Source organism: Lineus longissimus, chromosome 14 (genome assembly GCF_910592395.1).
Source record: "Lineus longissimus chromosome 14, tnLinLong1.2, whole genome shotgun sequence".
NCBI lineage: Eukaryota > Metazoa > Nemertea > Pilidiophora > Heteronemertea > Lineidae > Lineus > Lineus longissimus.
In genome coordinates, this window is record NC_088321.1 from 6,113,487 (window position 1) to 6,136,160 (window position 22,674).

Below are 22,674 nucleotides of genomic sequence, written 5' to 3' on the forward strand. Positions count from 1 at the left end.
TAATTTATAGGTGCCAAGTGAAAAGCCCTGAAGTTCAGGATGCTTTTGAGTTTAACTGCAAAAGCAAAAAAAAATGATTAAATTGAAAATCTCCACTGCCAATGTAGAACTGTTGGCTAGATTTGAGATCTAAGTTGGAATCCCGTTAGTAATACGTCAAAATCAAGTAGCGCGTTTCTGAATCCGAGAGCAGTGGGATCCTACTAGAATTGTCCTCCGAAGAGAACAGTTCTAAAATTCCAGAATCCCAGGTCAAGGTATGACATAATCATAAAGCAAGTCATGTAATAGGTCGTGTCAGCATGATAGAAGCAATTGCCTGATTACAAGGGAAAATGTTGTAGGTGATGTCATTTTCACTGCTGTTTTAAATTTTACCAGAGATAGAAATATAAATTCGAAGAATTAAATCCTAAATTCAGAGGAAAACAATTAATTTAGGAAAAATATTAATTTTAGTTTAGTCTGTCTGCAGTTTGGCAAAATGAATATCTCAGTTACGTTGGCCATGGGCTGTGCAGTCGAGATCATCCGACGTGACAATTTTGATTGCTGCTCTAGTTGTTGGAGATGATTCAGTTTGGGGCATTAAGAGTGGAAGAATCAGATGTCCATCAACCATATCCCGACCAGGGCGATATGGGGTCATATCCCAACGGGCAATATGGCGTCGGGCATCTTTCAGTCGTTTGCGTGCGGAGTGAGGGCTGCAATCCCTCAAAGAAGGACTCCGAACCTCGTAGGATAGTGCCGAAGTCGACAAAGGCTGCTTCATGAGCCCAAGTCCCTTCGAACGTCATTTGATCATTCCTCCCATCCATTTGGTTGGATGTGGACTGGAATTGTTCCAGAACTGTTCAGACCTAGAACTGTTCAACTGTACCGATAGATCTGAACAGTTCCAACAATACAATAGAAGGGAATGTTCTGTCACTGTTTCAACCAACACCACATTTCAATGGTTAGCGAGGTCTAGCCTAAATAAACAGATAGATCACTGTCATGATCAATTATAAAATGACACATCTTTATCAATCGGATTATCCACCGAATACAAAATGAAATCGTGCCTATTTCACTGATTACCTCACCTGCCTATTTCAATTATGCAACCTGGCCCGGTACTCAGGATTTTAGAACTGTTCTCTTCAGAGGACAACTCTACTTTGAGTATTTAGATAGAGGTTCGCATAAACCTAGGGTGCAAATTAATGACACGAGTACCTTGGTTCGCGGATGTCAAAGGCAAAGGAAGCCTTCCAGGACATAATCAGAAAACAGAATGAAATAACCGAGTCGCTCGCTGGTGAAAGAAAATTTGAAAACGTCGTTGCCAGCACGAACCATTCTGTACAGTCTTTTCAGGCGACCCAATGCAGTTTAGGTTCCTTGTGCGAGCATTTGAGCATGGCGTTATCGACAGGACTGATAGCCTCAAGGATCGCATTTACTACCTCAAGCAATACACTTCTGAGGAGCCTCAAGAGTTGGTGAGAAGTTGCATCCACATTGATCCGGCAAAGGGCTACAAAAGGGATATGGTGCTCTTGAGGTCAAACTTTGATGATGAGTACTGCATTTCTACTTCCTTCGTTGAGAGATCAGAGCAATAAAATGGCCAAATATCAAAGCAGATGATGCAGTAGGAATAAAGAAAGTACCTTGTTTTTGCTTGGTTGCTTTATAAGATAAAATACATAGAATACATGAGGGAACTCGATCGACCACCCCAAAACATGAAGGAACTAAATTCTCTAAACTTCCGTTCAAAATGAGACCTCAATGGCAGAGCCGTGCTCTATTAGACATTTCCGATGACAACAAAAGGACAAAATTCTAAGACTTGGTCAGGTTCGTTGACAGATAGTAAATAAACCCGTGTTTGGGTCAATCGTTGACAGTAAAGACGTCTCCCAGGAGAAAACCAAGCTGAAGTATAGGAATAATTATCCGGCAAAGAGTAGCTTTGCAACTTCGTATAAGTGTAGTTAGGCCAAGTTCTGATTCGAATAGTGACAGAAGTGATGTTTGAAAAGCAGATAGTGAATCCACTACCATGCCTGTACTGCAAACATGGCAAAGGTGTTCATGGCTTGGATGCAAACGCTTACAAAGCAAGTCAAACGATGACAAGATCAACTTTCTTATATCGCACAGGCTGTGTTTTGGCTGCTTGACAATGGTCATGTGGACATAAACTGTACTGATATGTGAGGTAGATCCAAAAATTGGACACTACCATATCGGAGGTGAGAAACTGTTGCACGTCTAGGCTCGTTTTGGAATAATATGCAATGCCAATCATGCCAGTCACAGTCAGGACTGTGAACAGTAACAAGAAGGTTGTCACGTACGCCTTTCTCGATTCAGGGAGTTCGGCTTCCTGTTGTACGAAAAAGATTAATGCGAAATCTTAAACTTCGAGGACCTAAGGTCAGAGTAAATCTATCAACATTGTCTATAAGTCTAAGTCCACTATGAGTTACTTGATGAGAGGCGTAGAAGTTAGTCGGCTAGGATCTGGAGTCTTCGCTAATTTAACTCCCCGCGTTGTTTACTCAGTCTGAGTTACCCGCCAGTAAGGACGACATACCTGCAAGTGGGCATTAACAAATGGCCCTACTTGAGAGAAGTGATCATCCCAGAAATTGATGCAGACGTTGACTTGCTGCTTGGTTATAACGTACCAATGGCCATGGCACCTTGTGAGAGTATTAAAAGTCGAGACAATGGTTAGAACTGTCTTATGTTAAACCAGGCAATGAGGCAGGAAACATCAATAGTTTTCGAGTCTCTGTGAATAAGTTGTGCTTTCAAGATGAGCAGTTAGATCAGAAAGTTAATTGTCGAAAATTTGGGCACTGGTATATATGAATTGTCACAAGGTGATAACCAAGTTTTGGAATCAGCTTGAATTGGCAGGTCCGATTGCACTATGAGTGATCGCTGTGCTCTCAGTCGGCGTCAACACGAAAATACAAGATTGTTTGAGTCACGTTTTTCCGTGATTCACGAACACCCATCATACCAGCAACATTTTCGTTTCATCCTTCGGTTCTATTTGTGTCCGATCAAAAGTCGAGGTTCCATAATGAGCAACGACGTCGGCGGAATCCCCAGACACAACAATAAACAACAGTGGCCACGTGAGGTGTGTGAATTTGCCCACGAAAGTGACTAAAATCACACTGTTATGCCGATAGCGACCCTCATGAAAAGCGAATTCAAGTATTTTTCAACCCCCAACAACAACGGCGGGAAGGGACTAAACCAAATGTATGTAGCTGTGTAAATGTCAGTTGTGCGGATGTTTTTGTTTTCATGCGGAAGTTTTCTGAAACCATGCTTGTTTTCGAGTCGGGTGTCATCCAATCACGGTTTTCATTGATTCGGTTTACATGATTAAACATACCCGTTTTTTCTTGATTTGGCAAATACAGTTTTATCGTGATCTATATATTCTTAATGAATCACGCTTTGTGCTGATTTGCTGCAATAATGATTTTTCCAGATTTTTTTATTGGGATTTGATGGGAACTCGATGCCGAAAGGCCTTAAGAGATCACCATTTGCTCTGCCTAACCAGAACGACGCTAGCTCATCATTATAACTAATTCAGAAATCTCATCCTGTTTCCAAAATACAATAGATAATACAGAAATATATGATTGATTCATCATCTTATGTCAAATAAATAGTATATAAATTTAAAATCAACTATCAAACTGCCAAAGGAGAGCTCCTCAAAGATAATTTGTGAGGAGTTTCTCATCATTGAACAAAAACCAAACGTTAGGACTGGGAGGTAGCCACGTGATTTATCTGCATAATTAATTCATAATACCCCAACCGTATTCTAAGTTGAACAGCTGAGTTCAGGGGATGCTTGGAACAGCCTGTACCGGCACACGTGCTTAACCTACCGGTATCTATTCACACCAGTCATGGTGTTTACCTTCTCTGGATCCTGCATCAACAATTATTAAAACAAGGTGTTTTTGTTGCATGGATTGAATATTGGGAACACCAAGGATGACCAGGCTGTGTATTATATGTAGGAAAATACACCTGGGGACCGTTGCACTCGTTGTGCTTCGTTGCTTTCTTTGCGCAAAGTCCAGTAAGACATATAAATGTGCCCATGTGATATTATGCGTTGCGCCCGTTACCCATTAGGCGAATTGATTTCACCAGGATCGGATGAAATGTATCCCAACATGAAGCGATCACAGTCCGCCAAAAGCTGCTTTTGATGAGCACGTTCAGAAACTTAAAACATGAACAAATCAATTCTTGACAACAATAGACCTGAGAAGATGCAACAGACCTGAGAACATAAACATTTAGGGGTAAAAGACATACACGTAGGCTCTGAAATCGTCGGATGTCGTTTATCGTTGCACCCATCGCGACTGAGGGACATACATTACTTAGAAGATGATCTGCAAAGAAGTCCTCTAAACTTACAATCAGGTTACATTGCCATTGCAATTGTCCCCCCCCCCCCCTTCCCATATTCTCTGGTCATCTTTTCCATCTTTTCAAACAAGTACTTCTCCACTGGTCAATTTCTAGTTAATTTATAATACCCCAACCGTATTCCCAAAACAAGAGGCTTAGTTCGGTCCATCTGAGTGTACACATAATTTCATATAATGAGTGCGATTACAAGTTGAAGGGTGTTACAGAGAGTAAATCTTACTAGTTGTGATGGGTCATTCGACAGACTCAACCCAGTAGACAACCAGTAACTACTACTATATCTGGACCTTTACATCAAATCCGTTGAAGTTCAGTTTGAGACAAACCAGTCCATTAGATGCCTGATCACATCCTAGGACAACTAGTAAATGCAGTCTGGACCTTTGTATCAATTCCTTGTACAGGTTGTGAAAAACCAGTCCAGTCGATGCATGGTCACAACTTAAGGCAGTGGGTGATATGAATAAAGACTAGCAATTGCTTTTACTGAAAACCCCATGTACATTTACACTAGGCCTTTCTGTACAAAACTGAAGTAAAATCATTTACTAGTCTTTATTCTTATCACCCAATATGGACCTTTACATCAAATCATTTTAAGTGCATTTTGAGACAAACCAGCTCAGTATCAAAATGCATGGTCACAACCTTGGGGCAAGTTGTAAAGGCAATCTGGACCGTTACATCAATTCCTTTGAAGTGTAGGTTGGTTGTGACAACTAGTCCAGCGAACATGGTCCAGCCTAAGCCGGTACAGCCATGCAGTAATTGCCGTCGGCTTTACATCAGGGACAACCAACCAGTTTCAAAGTGCAAGGCGAGGATCAAGTCCAAGGGGTATGATTTTCTTAGCCCGCATTGATAGCGAGTAAAAACTTAACAGATACACTGATTTTCTTGCAAACCAACTGCTACATATTGTTTTTTTATTCAATCTATTTTGAGTTTTAAAAGTATTAATGTGAAAATTGAATTTTTTAAAGGAATTATCCCCTAATGACTTCCAATGGACCGCGACAAATTCAGCGTTCAATCAATTATCCAAATCGTCTGTCGGTTATCGAGCGGAAACGGAATTCAAGATGGCCTCCGTGGCGGCCAAATTCCCCTAGTATTAGTCACATGACTCCTACGTCATTGGCGCCGGTAAAAGTAAACACGACCGACATGGCGTGAGTTGTCTAAGTCAGAGAAGAAGGGTAGGTTTTATGGCAGTTGATAATGAATGCGACCAGAACCACTGAGATTTGGAGGTATATATGTCCGTAACAGGACTGACACAAAATCAACTAGTAATTGACAAGGATCAGGGATAAACGGTGTTGTAGTTCTACTCTCTGCAGATGGGTAACCTCCAGACAGAAGTTAGGAAGAAAGTACCTTTAAGATATAGCGAAGTCAAAATGTACGAGAATACAACTAGACTGGCACTGGGAGTGCAGTGGGACTCCCCCCCTCGGAATCCCCTACCTGCATGACGCACCAGACCAGAAAATGATTAGAAATCAATGACTTGGCCCAAATGTGTCATGATTACGTGATCTCCGTCATGAATGCATCTGCTGAGAAATAAGTTTCAACAAATAGCACGTGGTAATATTTACTGCAGCCTAAATATAGAAACAGACAATGACAGGTGGTATTTCTACTCATGAGCGATCGATCGTAAACAATGCCATGTTTTTATTTCAGCGCATGCGCAGTACATCGACTCGGATCGTTGATGATCTAGCCTATCCCCCCCCCCCCCCCACACACACACGCACACACAATTGGACCACTGAAGCGAGAGAGGTTTCTCTGATAATTGACGGAACAAGTGGAGTCAACGGACGACGACACCCACATCCACGCACGGGCCACGGCATAATGCCCCCGATTTTCTGCATAGTGTTCAATAATTCCTTAACAGATCGAGGCTCTTTTCCCCAGTCAAAGACTTCCAGTGGCCCCACTGGCGTACTTATATACTCTCAATGGATAATAAAATGATTTTGGATGGTTGGTTATGACTTCGAAACAAATTAGTGGTAATTACTTTTATCATAAACCCTAAACCTAAGTGAAGTGATCCGGCAGACAAGACCATGAAAACCTCCCAAAGATTTCCCAAAAATGCATTCAAATTCAACCAAAATTACGGACAGTGCTCCAGGGACCGGCTTCTGCATGTATAAGACAATACAAACCCCACTGCTCTTCATAACTTTGCAGACTTTATCTTGAGAGAAATGTGTGCAAGATGCATGAAACATTTATCGCATGATCTGAGCGTGCAATACAAACGTTCAATAAAAATATTTTATTGCACGATATTGCTCAAGATCATTTCTCGTGCAATCCAGACTCTGACTGTTGAACGGCTGTTATAAAACGCGGATTCCGCGGAAATCCTCGCGGATTCCGCGGAAATCCTCGGAAAAATCACAAAGCCGCCAGTAAATACGCGCATGATATTTAATGATAATTATATTATACAAATAACAACATAAACCATAAATCGGAGGCAAGAACTACCAGTTATCTGCACATTTCATCGGTCAGATTTTAATCCTCTGGAGCGCCATTCATGCCATTCCGATCGACTCTTCCCTTCTTTTTTCTTGGTGTTGATAAACTTTGCATGTTATCTTCGACACCACCATGGTTCCTTCCCTAACGGAACACATTACGAGGCTGCTTTCAAGTGTGATTGATGCCCGGATTGATGTACGTTACGGTATATGCCTCCTTCAAATATAAGTCGATGACGAACTGAATTCTGGTCTACGAAAATGTTTTAGGACAATCTCCTTGCAGCTCGAACCTAACCAACCATATGCGACTGCACATTGGAGTCTATTTTAAGCAATCACAAAAACTTACTTCGCGGCCCGTCTAGAGTATAAGTTTATTTCAAACTACAAGGTGCTTGTGATTTACGGCGCATACAGCGCACCATATAACGGGGATTCCCAAAGACCTTGTCACCAGGAGTACTTCATGCGCACAACAATGCACACTATTAATATGAAAAACTCTCACCTGCGGTTCAGGTAGCCACCCTGTAGCCAAGTTAGATTTTTCCGCGGATTTCCGCGGAATCCGCGTTTTATAACAGCCGCTGTTGAAAGACAGTTGACTTTTAAGTCATTTTCATTGTCGTCCTTTTTCTACATTATTGCGTTGGAATTCAGCCATGTCGCGAAGTCACGACGATGTCATGAGGTTGTGACGTCGTCAACTCAGGTCTCAGTAGGGAGGGTTTTTTTGTATTCATGCGCGGCCAACTCCTAACCGTAATTCCTAAAAAATCATTGATTTCTTGGTCCTCATAGTATGCCAGTGTTGATTTAGCAGTTGTTTTGGCAAGGACATATTTTTTTTGAGTTTTCCGAAACCTAGAGCGCTACTCAATAGGCGGTTAACAAGAAACTACGCATTATACTGTTGTTGCCGACGTATGTGTACACTGAACTTGGGATGTGCGTCGGCCCCGTGTTGAAATGACGTCCAGTGTCAGTTGGTGCGTTTTTCGCTGATTTGTGCAAAATTCAACATATCTCAAAAGTTCAATGGTTGACCCTCGATTTTTTTTAATTTAGTGTTGCGTAAGCAACTGTCTTTCACGGGAGGATGGTCACAGTAAGAATTATTTAGGAAGAAATGTATAATATCTGGGGTTTTCCGTGATTGTCCGGCCGAATTGGCAATATTGCCCGAAAGCTCTCGACCTGCGGTCTCGAGTTTTCCGGTCGTAGAAAATCATCTCGTGCAATCTGGCTACCCGGATCAGCCACTCGTGTGGTTTTCTTATTGTATCGATAATTAAATCCACTCGAATCATTAATGAACAAACCACAGACTTAATACCAATATGAAAACTAGAGGCATCTACAAGTAAAGTAATTTGTTACACTAACAACAAAATAAGACGATCCATGGCCATTTTAAAGCTGCATTCGTTATGTGATGATTCTTAACAGAGCTGGTCTTCATACAGTCAAAACGGTCAGAATTCAGATTATTGCACAATCACTTCCAGTGAGGCTATCGATGGAAATGGATTGTGGATGCTGGTTGCCAGTGGATTGACAACGGTATCAAATCAATAAGAGGAGATTCCTTACAAAGGGAATTTATCCATTAGATCATTAATGATCAGATAACACCCATAAAGGAACATTTTACCACAAACATGAACATTGGAAGCAGTTACAAACACACAGATCAATGGTTTGAAATTTATCACAATAGTGGCTCCACACAACGTCTATATGGGGAACTTCCATTTTTGAGGAAAAGCGACACCAAACGTCTATTTGAGTTATTAACAAAAAGCTGAAAACACGACAATATAATGTTTATTTGAGATACGAGCGCCACCAAACGTCTATTTGAGTGTATGTCTATTTGAGATACGACACAATATGTTTATTTCAGGTACGTCTCCGTTAAAACGAGCGCCACCAAACGTCAATTCGAGTCATAACACAACATAAAATGTCTATTTGAGACAACCTCTATTTATGCGGAAATAACCGCCCCTGTTGTCAAAAAAACGATCAAAGTTATTCGGGAAGAAAGTTTTCAAGAAACTGCACACAAAGGCCAAGGGCACAAAGAAAGCTAAAGAAATTCGCCATGGTTTGACTAGTGGCGGGGGCTTCAAACGGGGAAGAAATAGTTACAACAAGCCCTTTCAGAACGGACCCTCGTCCTAAGTTAAAAAGTTGCATCCACGAGGTGCGGGAATGGATGGCCATCAACTCTCTGAAACTCAACGACGAAAAGACAGAATTTATCCTTGTTTCATCTGGCGCCGGCTATCAACGGCAGGAATTAAGCATTGACCATCCCCTGTCCATTAAAATAGGAGATCAGCTTATCTCAGCGGTGCCTCATGCACGTATCATCGGTGCTATTTTTGACGAACACCTCTCAATGGACCGACACATAAATTCTATATGTAAGTCAGCCTATTTCCAAATTCACAATATTGGTCTTACCCGAAAAATCCTTACAGTTGATGCCACAAAAACCCTTGTTCATGCCCTTGTCACCTCTAGATTGGATGGTCTGAATGCACTGCTACTTGGCCTGCCTCCAGAGAGTTCAAAATTGTGCTGGTCTGAATGCACTGCTACTTGGCCTGCCTCCAGAGAGTTCAAAACTGTGCTGGTCTGAACGCACTGCTACTTGGCCTGCCTCCAGAGAGTTCAAAATTGTGCTGCTCGTCAGTCATCACTGGTGTTTGCAGGTAAGATCATATTACTCCAGTGCTGAACGACCTCCACTGGCTCCGTATCCGCGACAGGATAAAGTATAAGATTCTACTCCTTGTATTTAAGTGCTTAAACAATTTAGCCCAATATTAGATATCCTCCCTCATAGAAGTCTACCAACCTAGACGCAGTCTCCGTTCCTCATCTGTTGGCCCACTGTTGGTGCGACCAAGGAGTAGGTTGATAACGTTTGGCGACCGACCCTTCTCCACTGCAGCCCCAAGGCTCTGGAATCAACTTCATAATGTGCCAGCATCTCGGTCTTCAAATCGCATCTTAAATCCTATCTCTTAGGTCGCTACCACTCTTTTGTAAAGTGTCACCGATCATTCTGAGTGGATTCTGGCACTATAAATCATTTCAATATTATTATTACTATTATCACGTACAGACGGCGGGGGTCAGAGGAACACAAGTTACCAATACAACGCCAGAGGTACCGCTACATCAAGCAACGTCAGAAGAGGTCGTGGCAGAGGAACCAAGACAAGAGGCCAAAAAAGGTACGTTGCAGTCAAAGTCAGTAGCCTCATCGGCACCAAACCGATTATCACTTCCAGGGTAATTCGCAAACATTTCTGTGGAGACAGTGGCGAGGGAAATAAGGTCTTTAGGACTTTGCCATCCGCCTCCTACAGACGGACCTGTAGGGGGTCGTCTCAAAGAATGTCTAGAAAATTGGAAAAAAGTCACAAACGACCCGACAGTTCTGGAAGTGGTAGGCGGTTATCAGATTCCATTGTGGAATACCCCAAAACAAAACAGACAACCCTTCAGTCCCAGATTTTCCACAGCAGAGACAGAACAAATAGACATAGAGAAAAGGGCCATCACAGAAGTAATGAACCCAAGCACGGACTTATTTCTGAGTCACATCTTCCTTCGGCAGAAGAAAGATGGAACTTACAGACCGGTTTTCAATTTGAAGAATCTAAATGCATTCATCCCATAAGAACACTTCAAAATGGAAACCATCCCAATGCTGAAAATCCTCGTGCAGCCAGGGGATTGGATGGTAAAAGACCTAAAAGTTGCATACTTTTGCGTCCCAATGGCAGAAAACACAAGAAAGTTTCTTTGCTTCCAATGGAGGGGCAAGACATACATGTATCGAGTTCTTCCATTTGGCTTAGGCCCAGCACCACGGGTTTTCACCAAAATCTTGAAGGCCCCAATAGGCCTATTGAGAAGACTGGGCTTCAGGCTAATGATATTCCTGGACGATCTCATTCTGCTACACCAAGACCCATTGGTACTACAGCAGCAACTCCAGACCTGTCTTTGCTTACTTCATGCACTAGGCTTCATAATAAATTGGATCAAGTCAATCCTGAATCCAGACCAAGTGATGGATTCTTACCTTGGTTTTGCAGTAGACTCCGTACGAATGCAACTACAGTTACCGGAGGACAAGATTGCGAAGATACAAGCTAAATGCAAAGACATGGCGGCGCAAGACCAGACAACAGTCCGAGAGCTGGCACAACTAATAGGGAAATTAGCGGCGACAACGAAGGCGATTCTCCCCGGGCCCCTGCACTACAGGAACCTGCAGATGCTGAAGAGGGCAGGCCTTCGTTTGAAGAGTCAATGTTACGAGACCACAGTGACGCTCAACCCCGACTGCAAAGCAGACTTAAAGTGGTTGATAGAACAGCTTCGAAACCACAATGGGAAGGCAACAATATCGACCAAGCCAACGGGTGATTTCACAATCCAGTGTGTGTTAGGTGTTGGGTGTTAGTGTTATTGATCTGTAACAGATCTGTTAACAGATTCGCTAATCTGGGCTCCTCAAACGGTGCTCAGATTCAACAGGCTGTTAACAGGGTGTTAACACGGTGTTAACAGGGTGTTGAGAAAAAAGGTTTTTTTAGATTACCTGGTAATCATTCAATGAAACTGCATGTGTACAAATCACTGCTACGGTGGCATCACAACTTTTTCCATTGCGACCACAAAAATAAGCATTTCCTGCATGGTCCGGCCTTTGAATGCGAATGATGACCCCATCAATAAACAGAATCACACGTCTAACGCGACCCTCAACATCCTCAAGATCCTGAGCAAGTTCATCGAATTCATCTGGTCCTGGTAGAGATATGTGCTGCGGGGCGATGTCCATGAAGAATGATACAACCTGTCGAATATCGGCAAATGATGTGGAGGTTGCACGACGAAATGCAAATCCGACCAGCCTGTAGTACCCCCCAGACGACACATAATGCAAAAATGTCTCTATCATTTTTCTGGATACGTCATGGCGAGCCTGTCCTCGGTCTCTCCAGGCATGAAATTCATCCGCCAGCTCCTCCACTTGGGGCTCTGTTAGCCTCATGTGTTTCTCTGTAGGCTCTGTGCTGGTAGCTGCTGTCCTCACATGATTTTCTTCCCTGTTGATGGCTATGGCTTGGGGAAATGGCTCGAACATCATTTTGACAAAGAAAGCAAACTTCTTCACTTCTAAAGAAAATGGCCGCTAACAGAACACCGAGTTGTGAAATCATGACGGTGTTACACCTCCTTAACCTCTAGAGGTTAGTGTTGAAAGATTTTCCTAAAGTTTGTATTGGTCAAGTAAAGTGCAAGGTACTTATCTACATTGAAACATAGTGATTCTCTGAAAACATTAAATGAGAGATAATGAAATTATCTTAAGAAATATTGAAATTAGAAGAAAAACTCGCTGAACAGATTTCAGGTTGCTGAGATTAAGTCAACACCTCATGTTACATATCTGTGAGGTGTTCGTGTTAGTGTGACAGCTCTGTTGAAATTTTGCTATTTTCAACAGATCTGTCACACTAACATGACACTAACACTAGTGTGACACCGGTGTTTGTATCGATTTCAGAACCCAGTGTTAGTGTAACAGATCAACACCTAACACACACTGGATTGTGAAATCACCCATTGACATTTACAACAGATGCCTCGTTGACGGGATGGGGCGCGGTCATAGAAACATCGAAGGATGTAGCGCAGGGACGATGGACCAAAGAAGAGACAAGACTCCATATCAACGTGTTAGAGTTGAAAGTAGTGGAGATTGCCCTGAAATCATTAGCACGACAGGCAAAAAATTGCCACAGACACTTCAGGCTGGACAACTCGTCAGCCGTTGCCCAGATCAACAAATTAGGAGGGAACAAGATCCCGAGACCTGCTGAAGATCACCCAAGAAGTATGGGACTATTGTATTCAGAGAAACATCTCATTGAGAGCAGAGCACCTCCCAGGGGTGAAGAATGTGGAAGCAGACCAAGCTTCCCGAGTATTCAGCGACTCCAGCGACTGGCACCTGAACCAGAAAATCTTCCGAGAAATCGAGAAAGTTCTAGGCTAGCAGACCACCTGTTTGCCAGCCGACACAACAGACAGAAACAGCAATATGTCAGCTGGAAACCAGACCCAAGAGCGATAACATTCAACGCGTTTGCACTAGATTGGGGAAGGTTGGAGGCATATGCATTTCCACCATTTTGCCTGATCGGACGATGCTTGGCAAAAGTCAAGGAGGACAAAGCGAACATGATCTTGACGCAAGGGCCCAAAGCGCCGCATAGCGGCAAAAAAGCGAAGCTGGCGAAACATTTATAATGGGTCACCGTCACTTATTATTGGACTTATAGCGCATTTACGGGGTTGCAACTATTTTGCTTTATAGTGTCACCAGGAAAGAAAAGCATGCGACCTAACGCCGATCTATTTGTATAAAGTGATAATTGGAAGGTATATAGTAGGAAATATCAATAAAATAATCATTCCATGTCGTCTTTTGAGGGCATTTTTGATTGTAAAAAATATATGTGTACGTCACCGGAGTCTCTGCAATGATAATTTTATCACAGCAGTCTCGCGCAAGTAGAAGTTCTTTACCTATTAGTTCTTCACTTATTAGTCTCAATGTCTGGCGCAAAGCCAGACGTTTTCCATAACGATTTCACTACGATGTTTGACAAGAAGGAGCAGTGCGCGAGATATGCTAATGAGCAGACTTCCCTCGCTTGAGTTTCGGAAGAATGTTCCATATCGCGCTAAGCTGACCACTGGTGACCATGACAGGCGTGCATTGGACTGGTACAGGTTGGAACTGAACATTGAATATGCTGGTGGTGACGCTTTCTGATGAGAAGTTGGTCGTGACTGATGCAGTATCCTTGGACTTGTCCACAGCATCGTTCAATCATTGCTCTCTAAGCTGGCTTGATTCTGTACTTACCCAAATACTGAGACCAAATGCCTGTTGACTGTGCTTTAAGAGAGACTGGCGCCATGCCTAGTCTCTCTTAAAGCACAGTCAACAGACACCAACCCCCTCAGACTCAGAAACCACAAACGCCCAACCCTTCCTGCTACCTTAATACTTCTGGATCACACCAGTGTGGCAAGGACAACAGTGGTACCCGACACTACTAGAGATGATTGTAGATCGACCAATACTACTTCCCCCGACAGCAAATCTGCTGACGGATCCCAAGGGGGACTAGTCCTCGACCACACAATGTACCTGGCGGCATGAAAAATCTCAGGGGGCAAGAAGAACACCAGGGTTTTCTGAATCAGCTGCAGAACTCTATAGAAGAGGCTGGAGAGAGGGAACTGAGGCTGCTTACGACTCAGGTTGGAAAAAGTGGACTGGCTGGTGTGTCGGACGGGATATTAATCTATTTCAGGCCACTGTGGCAAATATAGGCAATTTCCTGTCGTCAGAGTATGGGACAGGAAGGGCATATAACACAGTAAATGGCTACAGATCAGCCATCTCGGCGAGACACCCGGAAATAGAGGGTCACAAGACGGGACAACACCCTGACATTGTGAGACTGATGCATGGGGTCTCTAATTGCAGACCACCGGTACCACGATATATGGACACCTGGGCAGTGGATGTAGTCCTCACAGCAATAAATTTACTGGGGTGCAATCGGACCATGAACATCAAAGATTTATCTGCCAAACTAGCAATGCTTATGGCACTGACAAGTGCATGCAGGTGCTCAGAATTACTGAGTAAAATAAAAATTATCAACAAAGCCAGGGAGGGTAAGAATGTGGTTTTCCAACTGGATTCTGTGACAAAGACCTCACGACCATGAAAACCATTGTTAAAATTGACATTCGTACCATAATATGACACAAATGACAACCTAGATGTTGTGCAGTGCTTGGAATCGAATGAGACCAGGACAGAAAATGGCGCATCGCAGCCTAACAGAAACAGTATCTGTTCCTGGCTATGGTAAAACCACACCGCCCAGTAGCAAAATGCACAATAGCAAGATGGCTACAGTTCATCATGACAAAAGCGGGCATTGACAGGGACAAATACAAAGCCCATTCGACAAGGGCGGCGACCACGACCAAAGCCAAAATTCAAGGCTTGTCAGTGGAGCAAATTATAAAGAAAGCGGACTGGTCAAGGGCAAGCACATTTGGCAGATTTTATGACAAAGAGAATGGATCGCAGGCCCAAAATAAATGCCAGTTCCAAGATAAAGTATTGGAATGGATGTAGGTTAGCTTTGAACATTCAATTATTACATCTATTGACGGTTTATGAAATTAAATTTAAAATTTTATAAGTGTGCGAAGCACACGAAATGAAATTCTGATTTAATGAGTAAACCTAAATAGATGTAATAATCCCACCCTCCCTACCGATATTGAGATTGAAACATCCTTTCTCACTTTATCTTTACAGTTAGATCTGGATAACACATCTGAGACAACAACCACGGGAGAAGGACAATGTGAATTCGGCAAGGACTGGTTATGACACTTGCGGAAAAATCAGACGTTTATTTTAAGAGACAACGGTCTCACATGAAGTCAGGTTGGACTATGTTCAGTTATTAAGGCGATTCATTAGCCGAAGAAGAGACGAGCAGTCTGGTGAAGTTCAGTTCAGTTGATTTATTTGGACATGAGGCGATAAGCCGAAGGAGGACAGCAGTCCTGTATAGATTTAAATTTAAATTCAGTTATTGACACGCAGGAACGGCAGTAACCTTAATAGCCAGTGGGCTGGTTATCTTATGTTATTTACTTCATTTGTTGAACTTTGAAAAAAAAGATTGGTTATCGGTTTGTACTTCTATAACCTGTATATATCTTAAAACTAGCAACTCATAAGGGGTGGACGGGGCGGTTATGAGAACCTAGTATGTTTTTTGAGTAAACTTGTTGGTCCCAATCATGATTGAAGACATGATTAGGTCTATTAGCTAGGTGTTATAATCCAAACTCTATTGACTACTCTACAATGGTTTATGCCTGTTTCGCCTATTCCTGTTTCGCCTATTCCTGTTTCGCCTACAAAATTCCTGTTTCGCCTATTCCTGTTTCGCCTATTCCTGTTTCGCCTACTTTCCAGTACCCCTACAATAAATCGACTCTCCCACGGGGAACCTTAGGGATGCATGTCCATTTTATGGGGAAAATGTGAGGGGACAATTGGATGATGTTAACGATGTGATGACAATTTGACTAATCAAATGCCATCAACTTTGTTATGCCATGACCGTTTTGAAAGAGTCACCTTGAAAGCGGGGACAGTCCGGGACTTATTTGACCATATGACCATAGGACCATACTGACACACAGTAAAAACTAATAGATTAAGTAGAGTAAAGCAGTCGTTTATTTTATGAAAACTGAATTCATGAGTTTTTGATAAAAATACATAATATTGTACATTCTCATAATTATTTGATCAAAATCAGCTGTAAAACCCATGTCATAATATACATGTAGGTACAGCACATATAAAGTCAAACACGGTGGAAAATACATATCATGATATTATGTCAGACAAGGTAACTGATGGCATCAACGTAACTCATTATGTCCCTCTCTCCATTGACGTATTGTTTCAATGCGTACATATGTGGCTCTCCTCGGGTTTGGTCGGTCAGTAAGGGACGGTTCATATTCCTACGTCTGTGGGGAGGTTAGCAATACATTTGAATAGGCGAAACAGGAATTAGGCGAAACAGGAATAGGCGAAACAGGAATAGGCGGAACAGGAATAGGCGAAACAGGAATACACCTCTACAATTCTATTCTACGGACTGTGTGTTACGTGCACTTTAATTTGTGTTACGTGTCGGGTAATACATACCGCGCGCAGGGAGCATAGGGGCAGACTGATAAATAACACCGAGAAGGTCGCACGAGATTTTGAAAGTAGGCAGAATGAAGGCGGAGTCCTGAAGTCCGAATGTTGAGTCCGAGCAAGCTGAAGGCAGGGGTGCCACGACGTGAGAAAGCCGAACAAAAGCTCCATGAGGAGGCCGAACGGAAGATGTGCTAATAGGGACGAATCGCTGGGTCACGAGACGAGCACGGAGAGAAACGAACGTAAGATACAACTTGTATGATGATTCGAGGAATCACGAGGCGTCAAGTCTGTGTGCGTGCTGAGTCAATGCAATTCGAACTTAGTGAAACAATTGAAACCGTAAAGTCTGCTCCCATCGTGAGAACTTATGTCGACACGCGCCGCTACTCAGTTAAGGTCATTTACAATACCCGCATATATGTTTTTTTGTGAATTAAACTTGTATATTATATATTCCTTTGAAAACCTCGTTCAATTCCTTTACACACTGCATCGATCTAGTGCACAACGCGACAACCCACGGAACTCGCCTTAGAGTTCGTAACACTAGGTTTGAAATTGCAGCGGACTCCAAATGAGGTTGGGGTGAGAGGAAAATGCAGATTCGTTTTCGGTTGAGACCGGAACGAAGTTTCCGCTGACCTGATTCTGTAGCGAAATTCAATTATTACATCTACATGTATTTAGGTTTACTCATTAAATTATAATTCCATTAGTGTGCGAATTGTGGATGGTCGCTGGTGGTTTACCAATGGTATCGAATTAAATCAGAGGCGATTCCATAAATGGGGCATTGGTCCAATCGGATATTGATAAGCAGATCGCTCGATATGTATTCTTGTCCTTAGAGGTCCTACATGTATAGGTAGGCCCGATGTCTGTCAGATATCTCTGCTGTCGTATGTCTTAAGCATAGTTTTATGCAAATCTCATTACCAAGTTGTGGCTTAACATGGGTATGTCATTGATTACCTATGACTTTTTCGAAACGTACTTCACAGGCAAAGGCTATATAAAAAACCTCATTCAAAGGCCATGGCTATACAGGAACCACAGTCAGAGCTCATGTATATGTGGAAACCTCATCACACGTATTAACAGGCTATGGTGGTGCATCTTTTTCTATTTCAGGGAAGCATGTTTTGCTGAATCTACTATGTCTCATAACTAACATTGGGTCTCGAAGGATTGTATATATTATCCGATAAGATTTTGCGAGTTGACAGCCATTTTTAATAGTGCCATTTTGTTTTAATGATCCGAGCTCCCATTGCAATATATTCAAGGTGTTTTGCTTTATCAAAGGCATATAACCATGACCAAGTGCAAAACCCCTCTTGAGGCTATCAATAGTGGTGGTATCGTCACAAAATGTATAGTTGTACTTTGTGCCCCTAATTAAACTTTTGAGAAAGCAAACATTTTCATTCATTGGTATACACACAACTTTATTGTTCACAGACACTAAAGGGGAATTTTAGGTCTAAAATTGCCAAGTTGCAGCTGATATTACCAAAATATCTCAGCAATCAGCTTACCGAAGGCAATGAGCAGATTCATTATTCTATGCTTAACAAAAAATTAAAAAGAAATGAGCGCACAGAAGACAAACGTTTACTAACCATGTACAACCATGTACAGGCTCAAGTGTGATTTGAGAAATATTCAGCAAGACTAGTATAATCCAAAATTACTCAAAGTGGTCTTATTGATGATTTGGAAATAAAAGAGTTATGGATATGATCGATTTCTGCTCAAAGGAATGGTTGAAATATATATTTGCCAGTCGGCTTGAAAACCGTAAAGCTTTAAGGGTTATACGAGAAATGTGACAAGATATAGACACAATGATTGCTGGTTGTTTCTTAGCACTCCCTAAAGGGCTTTTCATGGATTTTGAGCCCTTAAACACACTGTATCATAGTAAACATGGTAAAGGAGCCGTGTGAGTGTTTGGGTCATGGGCCGGGGGCGGGGGATTTCTTTTAATCACATCTTTTAAAGTAATACTTCGTCTATTCCACAAACAACTGGTTCTGGGGTTGAATTTACAGCAGCCATTCGCATGTGTTGTTGTTCCGACTACAGCCACTGTTTATTCCCACGGAAGATCGCTGGGAACTGGACTACAAGGGTTAGGTCTAGTGAGAGGCATCCAAACACCTATTCCCTTGATTATAGCTCAGGCCAGGAGATGTATTATCGCTACACGAACAATTATTCAAAATTGGAATGCTTTTTTAAAGGCGGCTGCTGTGAAGAGATAATTTACAAGAGGCACAAAGTAGCTTGCTACAGTTAACAGAGGAAAATCTCGCCAAAGATCCTCATAAAATCACCGCGAGTAGAATCAATTTGGAGCTTCGTTGGGGGGGGGGGGTAAAGTATAGTATGCCAGCAAACTCTGGCAGCACTGGGACGCTGACTGAGAACTGCCGACTTTTCCGAATGTTCGTCATTCAGATAATCCAACCTGCAATTGAAATTGCCAGTTCTCTTGCAGCGACCATATTGATCGCTGAACTTCTGATGGATTAAGTACTGCCTATGTGTCATCAAGGATGCGATACAGGATATATTTGGAAACGTGTGGAATTTGGAGGCCAGTAATTGAATCGAGTTCAGGCTTTTTAGTCTAAATATATTATACACCGATCTTTGGACGCTCTCTCTCGATGTTCACCCAACGGTGTCTGCATATAATGCCTCGCTTTCGATTCGTGCATGGGGGAAATGGGAAGATCCAAATGCACATCACGAACATTCATGTGACCTCGGCCCCGGCCTTACTCGCGAATATATATTAGACCTGTCAATGACAAATAGCACCCATGTCTCCTTCTCTGCATGATAAGTGGTTATTTGTGCATGAATGGGCAATTTACTGCCCTTGACCACTCACTAATCTGGTGCTATCGTTCAGTTGTTATGAAATGGTGCTTCTAGATAATCTCTAGGCATGGTCTCATGGAAAAGTCATTAACAGGCTGTCATGGCATTATGTAAGCCTCATTCGATCCCATTTCTTTATAACGGAAACTATACTCACATGCCATCGCTTTTTGGGAACAACATTCACGGGCGACGGTTTTATACAAATCACATTCACTAGCAATTGTTTTATAGAAACTTCATTTCGCAGGCCATGGTCATGGCTGTATTGAAAATATTCACAGACCATGGCTCTATGGAAACCTCATTTATGGGCCTTGGTTAAATGATAACCTTTATACAAACCAATGCTTTCTGGAAGCCTCATTTACAGACCATGGTTTCATGGAAATCGCACCATTTACATGTACAGGCCATGGCTTGAAAACTTCAAAATCAATGGCAATATGGGAACCACTATAATAATAACGCGATCAGACACCTTCGGCAATAACTGGATAAATTTAGGCTTTGGCAGTTTAAACCTGGGGGACCTTGGAGTTTCCGTGATTTTGTGCTCGATGACCTTTGACCAGTTATGTCCCAGACCTTTGACAGTGCTTATTTGGGGCAAACCTGGTTATCACCCAATATGGTGATGCGGGCCATAGATCTGGTAGGAAATGTTCATTAATGCACTCATTCCATTTTATACCCCAGTATTGTGACCTTTTCAAAATATTGATGCCTCGATCGGTGGCAAGTCCGGGTGCAACCTACACGTCACACGTATATCAAGCTTATTGGCGATAAGGCCATCGACCTTGGAGAATAAGTGGAACACACAGCCGGCAAACAAACAGAAAGAAAAATGGCCAAAAAAACATTTAGTATGGATAGTGTCCCCCCCCCCCCTCCCGTACGATGGTCCTCTAGGTACTCTTCTCCCCCCCCCCCCCCACCCCCACCCACACACGCCCTCCTCCCAGCCCCTTCAATTACCTTTGGGCCAATCGGAAGGACATTAAACTGGCAATCTAATGATCAGTGACTATGCAACTTCGATATTCGTATATATTCTTTGAACCAATAGCGTCGATTCATATTGCAAAACACTTTCGACACTAACTCCCGGCACATTACTAAAACCCGGAATTCCGCGGATTTCCCCGGATTTACGCACATTACGGAACCAAGCTCTTTTCCGAAATTCCTGGGACATTATTGCACACACGCGGTAGGGCTGTATTCGTTGTCACAGGCGATTGAGAGATTGCGCAGAGGCGAGTGAGAAATACATGCTGCACGACAGGGCTGTATTCGTTGTCACAGGCGATTGAGAGATTGCACAGAGGCGAGTGAGAAATACATGCTGCGCGGCAGGGCTGTATTCGTTGTCACAGGCGATTGAGAGATTGCACACATGCGAGTTGGAAATACATGCTGCGCAGCAGGGCTGTATTCATTGTCACAGGCGATTGAGAGATTGCACACATGCGAGTTGGAAATACATGCTGCGCGGCAGGGCTGTATTCGTTGTCACAGGCGATTGAGAGATTGCACAGAGGCGAGTGAGAAATACATGCTGCGCAGCAGGGCTGTATTCATTGTCACAGGCGATTGAGAGATTGCACAGATGCGAGTTGGAAATACATGCTGCGCGGCAGGGCTGTATTCGTTGTCACAGGCGATTGAGAGATTGCACAGAGGCGAGTGAGAAATACATGCTGCGCGGCAGGGCTGTATTCGTTGTCACAGGCGATTGAAAGATTGCACACATGCGAGTTGGAAATACATGCTGCGCGGTAGGGCTGTATTCGATGTCGTAGGCGAGTGAGAGACCTCTCCTCATGATCCTCGCATCATGAATGATAGTACACCTGTACAGTGTGTACATCAGGCCTACGGTACGTATAGTGTGTGGTGTGTACCTCGGTGTCTACTGTACTAGTGGTTGTTGCTGCACTACACTATGTTGTTGTAATGCCACTAATAGAACCTGGGGGGTAGTTGTAAAACAAGAAACACAGAAACGAAACAGAAACACAGAAACACAGAAACGAAACGCAGAAACCAGTCTTGTGGCGAATTCTGGTCTGCAGACTCCATCTTGTTGCCATGGTTGTGGCCGCGAACGCGGGTGTAACTAAAACTGGTATTCAGTCGGAATGGAAGGAGGAATGCTCATTTCCCAATACCCCTTTTAGCCTCATCAACGTGTGCGCAGATTTTGATCGTGCCCCTGACCATGCCGATCCACCATCTGTAGGGCATGAGGACTTTATGATCGATATGAGCCGCCAGTAAGTCGGCATGACCAATGACCAGAACACGACCATAGGCCTGCTAGGAATGTACAATAGAACATGACTCTCTATTCGAAGGACTATTTTCTATTTACACTGACCTCCCCAATACACTACATGTATGTACTACACGGCGTAAATAGAAAATAGTCTTTCGAATAGCGAGTCCTGTTCTTTTGTACATTCCATGGCCTGTGCACGACACTAGGCTGAACTTCCCTACTGCAACCTCATTAACATAAACAGATATTTAAAGGGACTATTTAAAGGCAGCAGCTGGGCAGGCAAGATTGAGTTACTCCAAGTCCAAGTCTAGTGCCCGCCCGCCCCCCCCCCCCCCACTTTACTCTATTCTAGTCGCCAAAATTGGTCTCTCACGTCTCACATAACGTCGAAATGATTCACCCATGTACTGGTACCGTACCTTGCATTTAGTGCTGCATCAGACGGGATTTGTAGGATGATCCTGGTACTTCATGTAAATTGAACACTACAAGGCAAGATGTTGCACTGCACCTTCATTTAAAATAACATGCTGTAGGAATCGAATCGAACCTACCAAAGTACTACACCACCACCTCAAAAGACTTCACCCATATCGTGCCGCCCCCCCCCCCCCCCCCCCCCA

At 43.0% G+C, this 22,674-nt stretch overlaps 1 protein-coding gene across 1 annotated transcript; it reads left to right on the top strand.

The window, feature by feature from the left end:
- The first annotated feature begins 1,373 nt into the window (after positions 1-1,373).
- On the top strand, positions 1,374-13,346 carry LOC135499210 (uncharacterized). The gene is made up of 4 exons (XM_064789871.1): positions 1,374-1,490; positions 10,138-10,249; positions 11,120-11,485; positions 12,676-13,346. The coding sequence occupies exons 1-4, from the start codon at positions 1,374-1,376 to the stop codon at positions 13,344-13,346; spliced, it is 1,266 nt and encodes a 421-aa protein (XP_064645941.1).
- The last annotated feature ends 9,328 nt before the right edge of the window (positions 13,347-22,674 follow it).

Coding starts and splice junctions, on each gene's coding strand:
- LOC135499210 (XM_064789871.1), top strand. CDS start 1,374: ATGCAGTTTAGGTTCCTTGTGCGAGCATTTGAGCATGGCGTTATCGAC. Junction 1,491..10,137: donor CTGAGGAGCCTCAAGAGTTG/GTGAGAAGTTGC, acceptor TATCACGTACAG/ACGGCGGGGGTCAGAGGAAC. Junction 10,250..11,119: donor AAGACAAGAGGCCAAAAAAG/GTACGTTGCAGT, acceptor TTGGTTTTGCAG/TAGACTCCGTACGAATGCAA.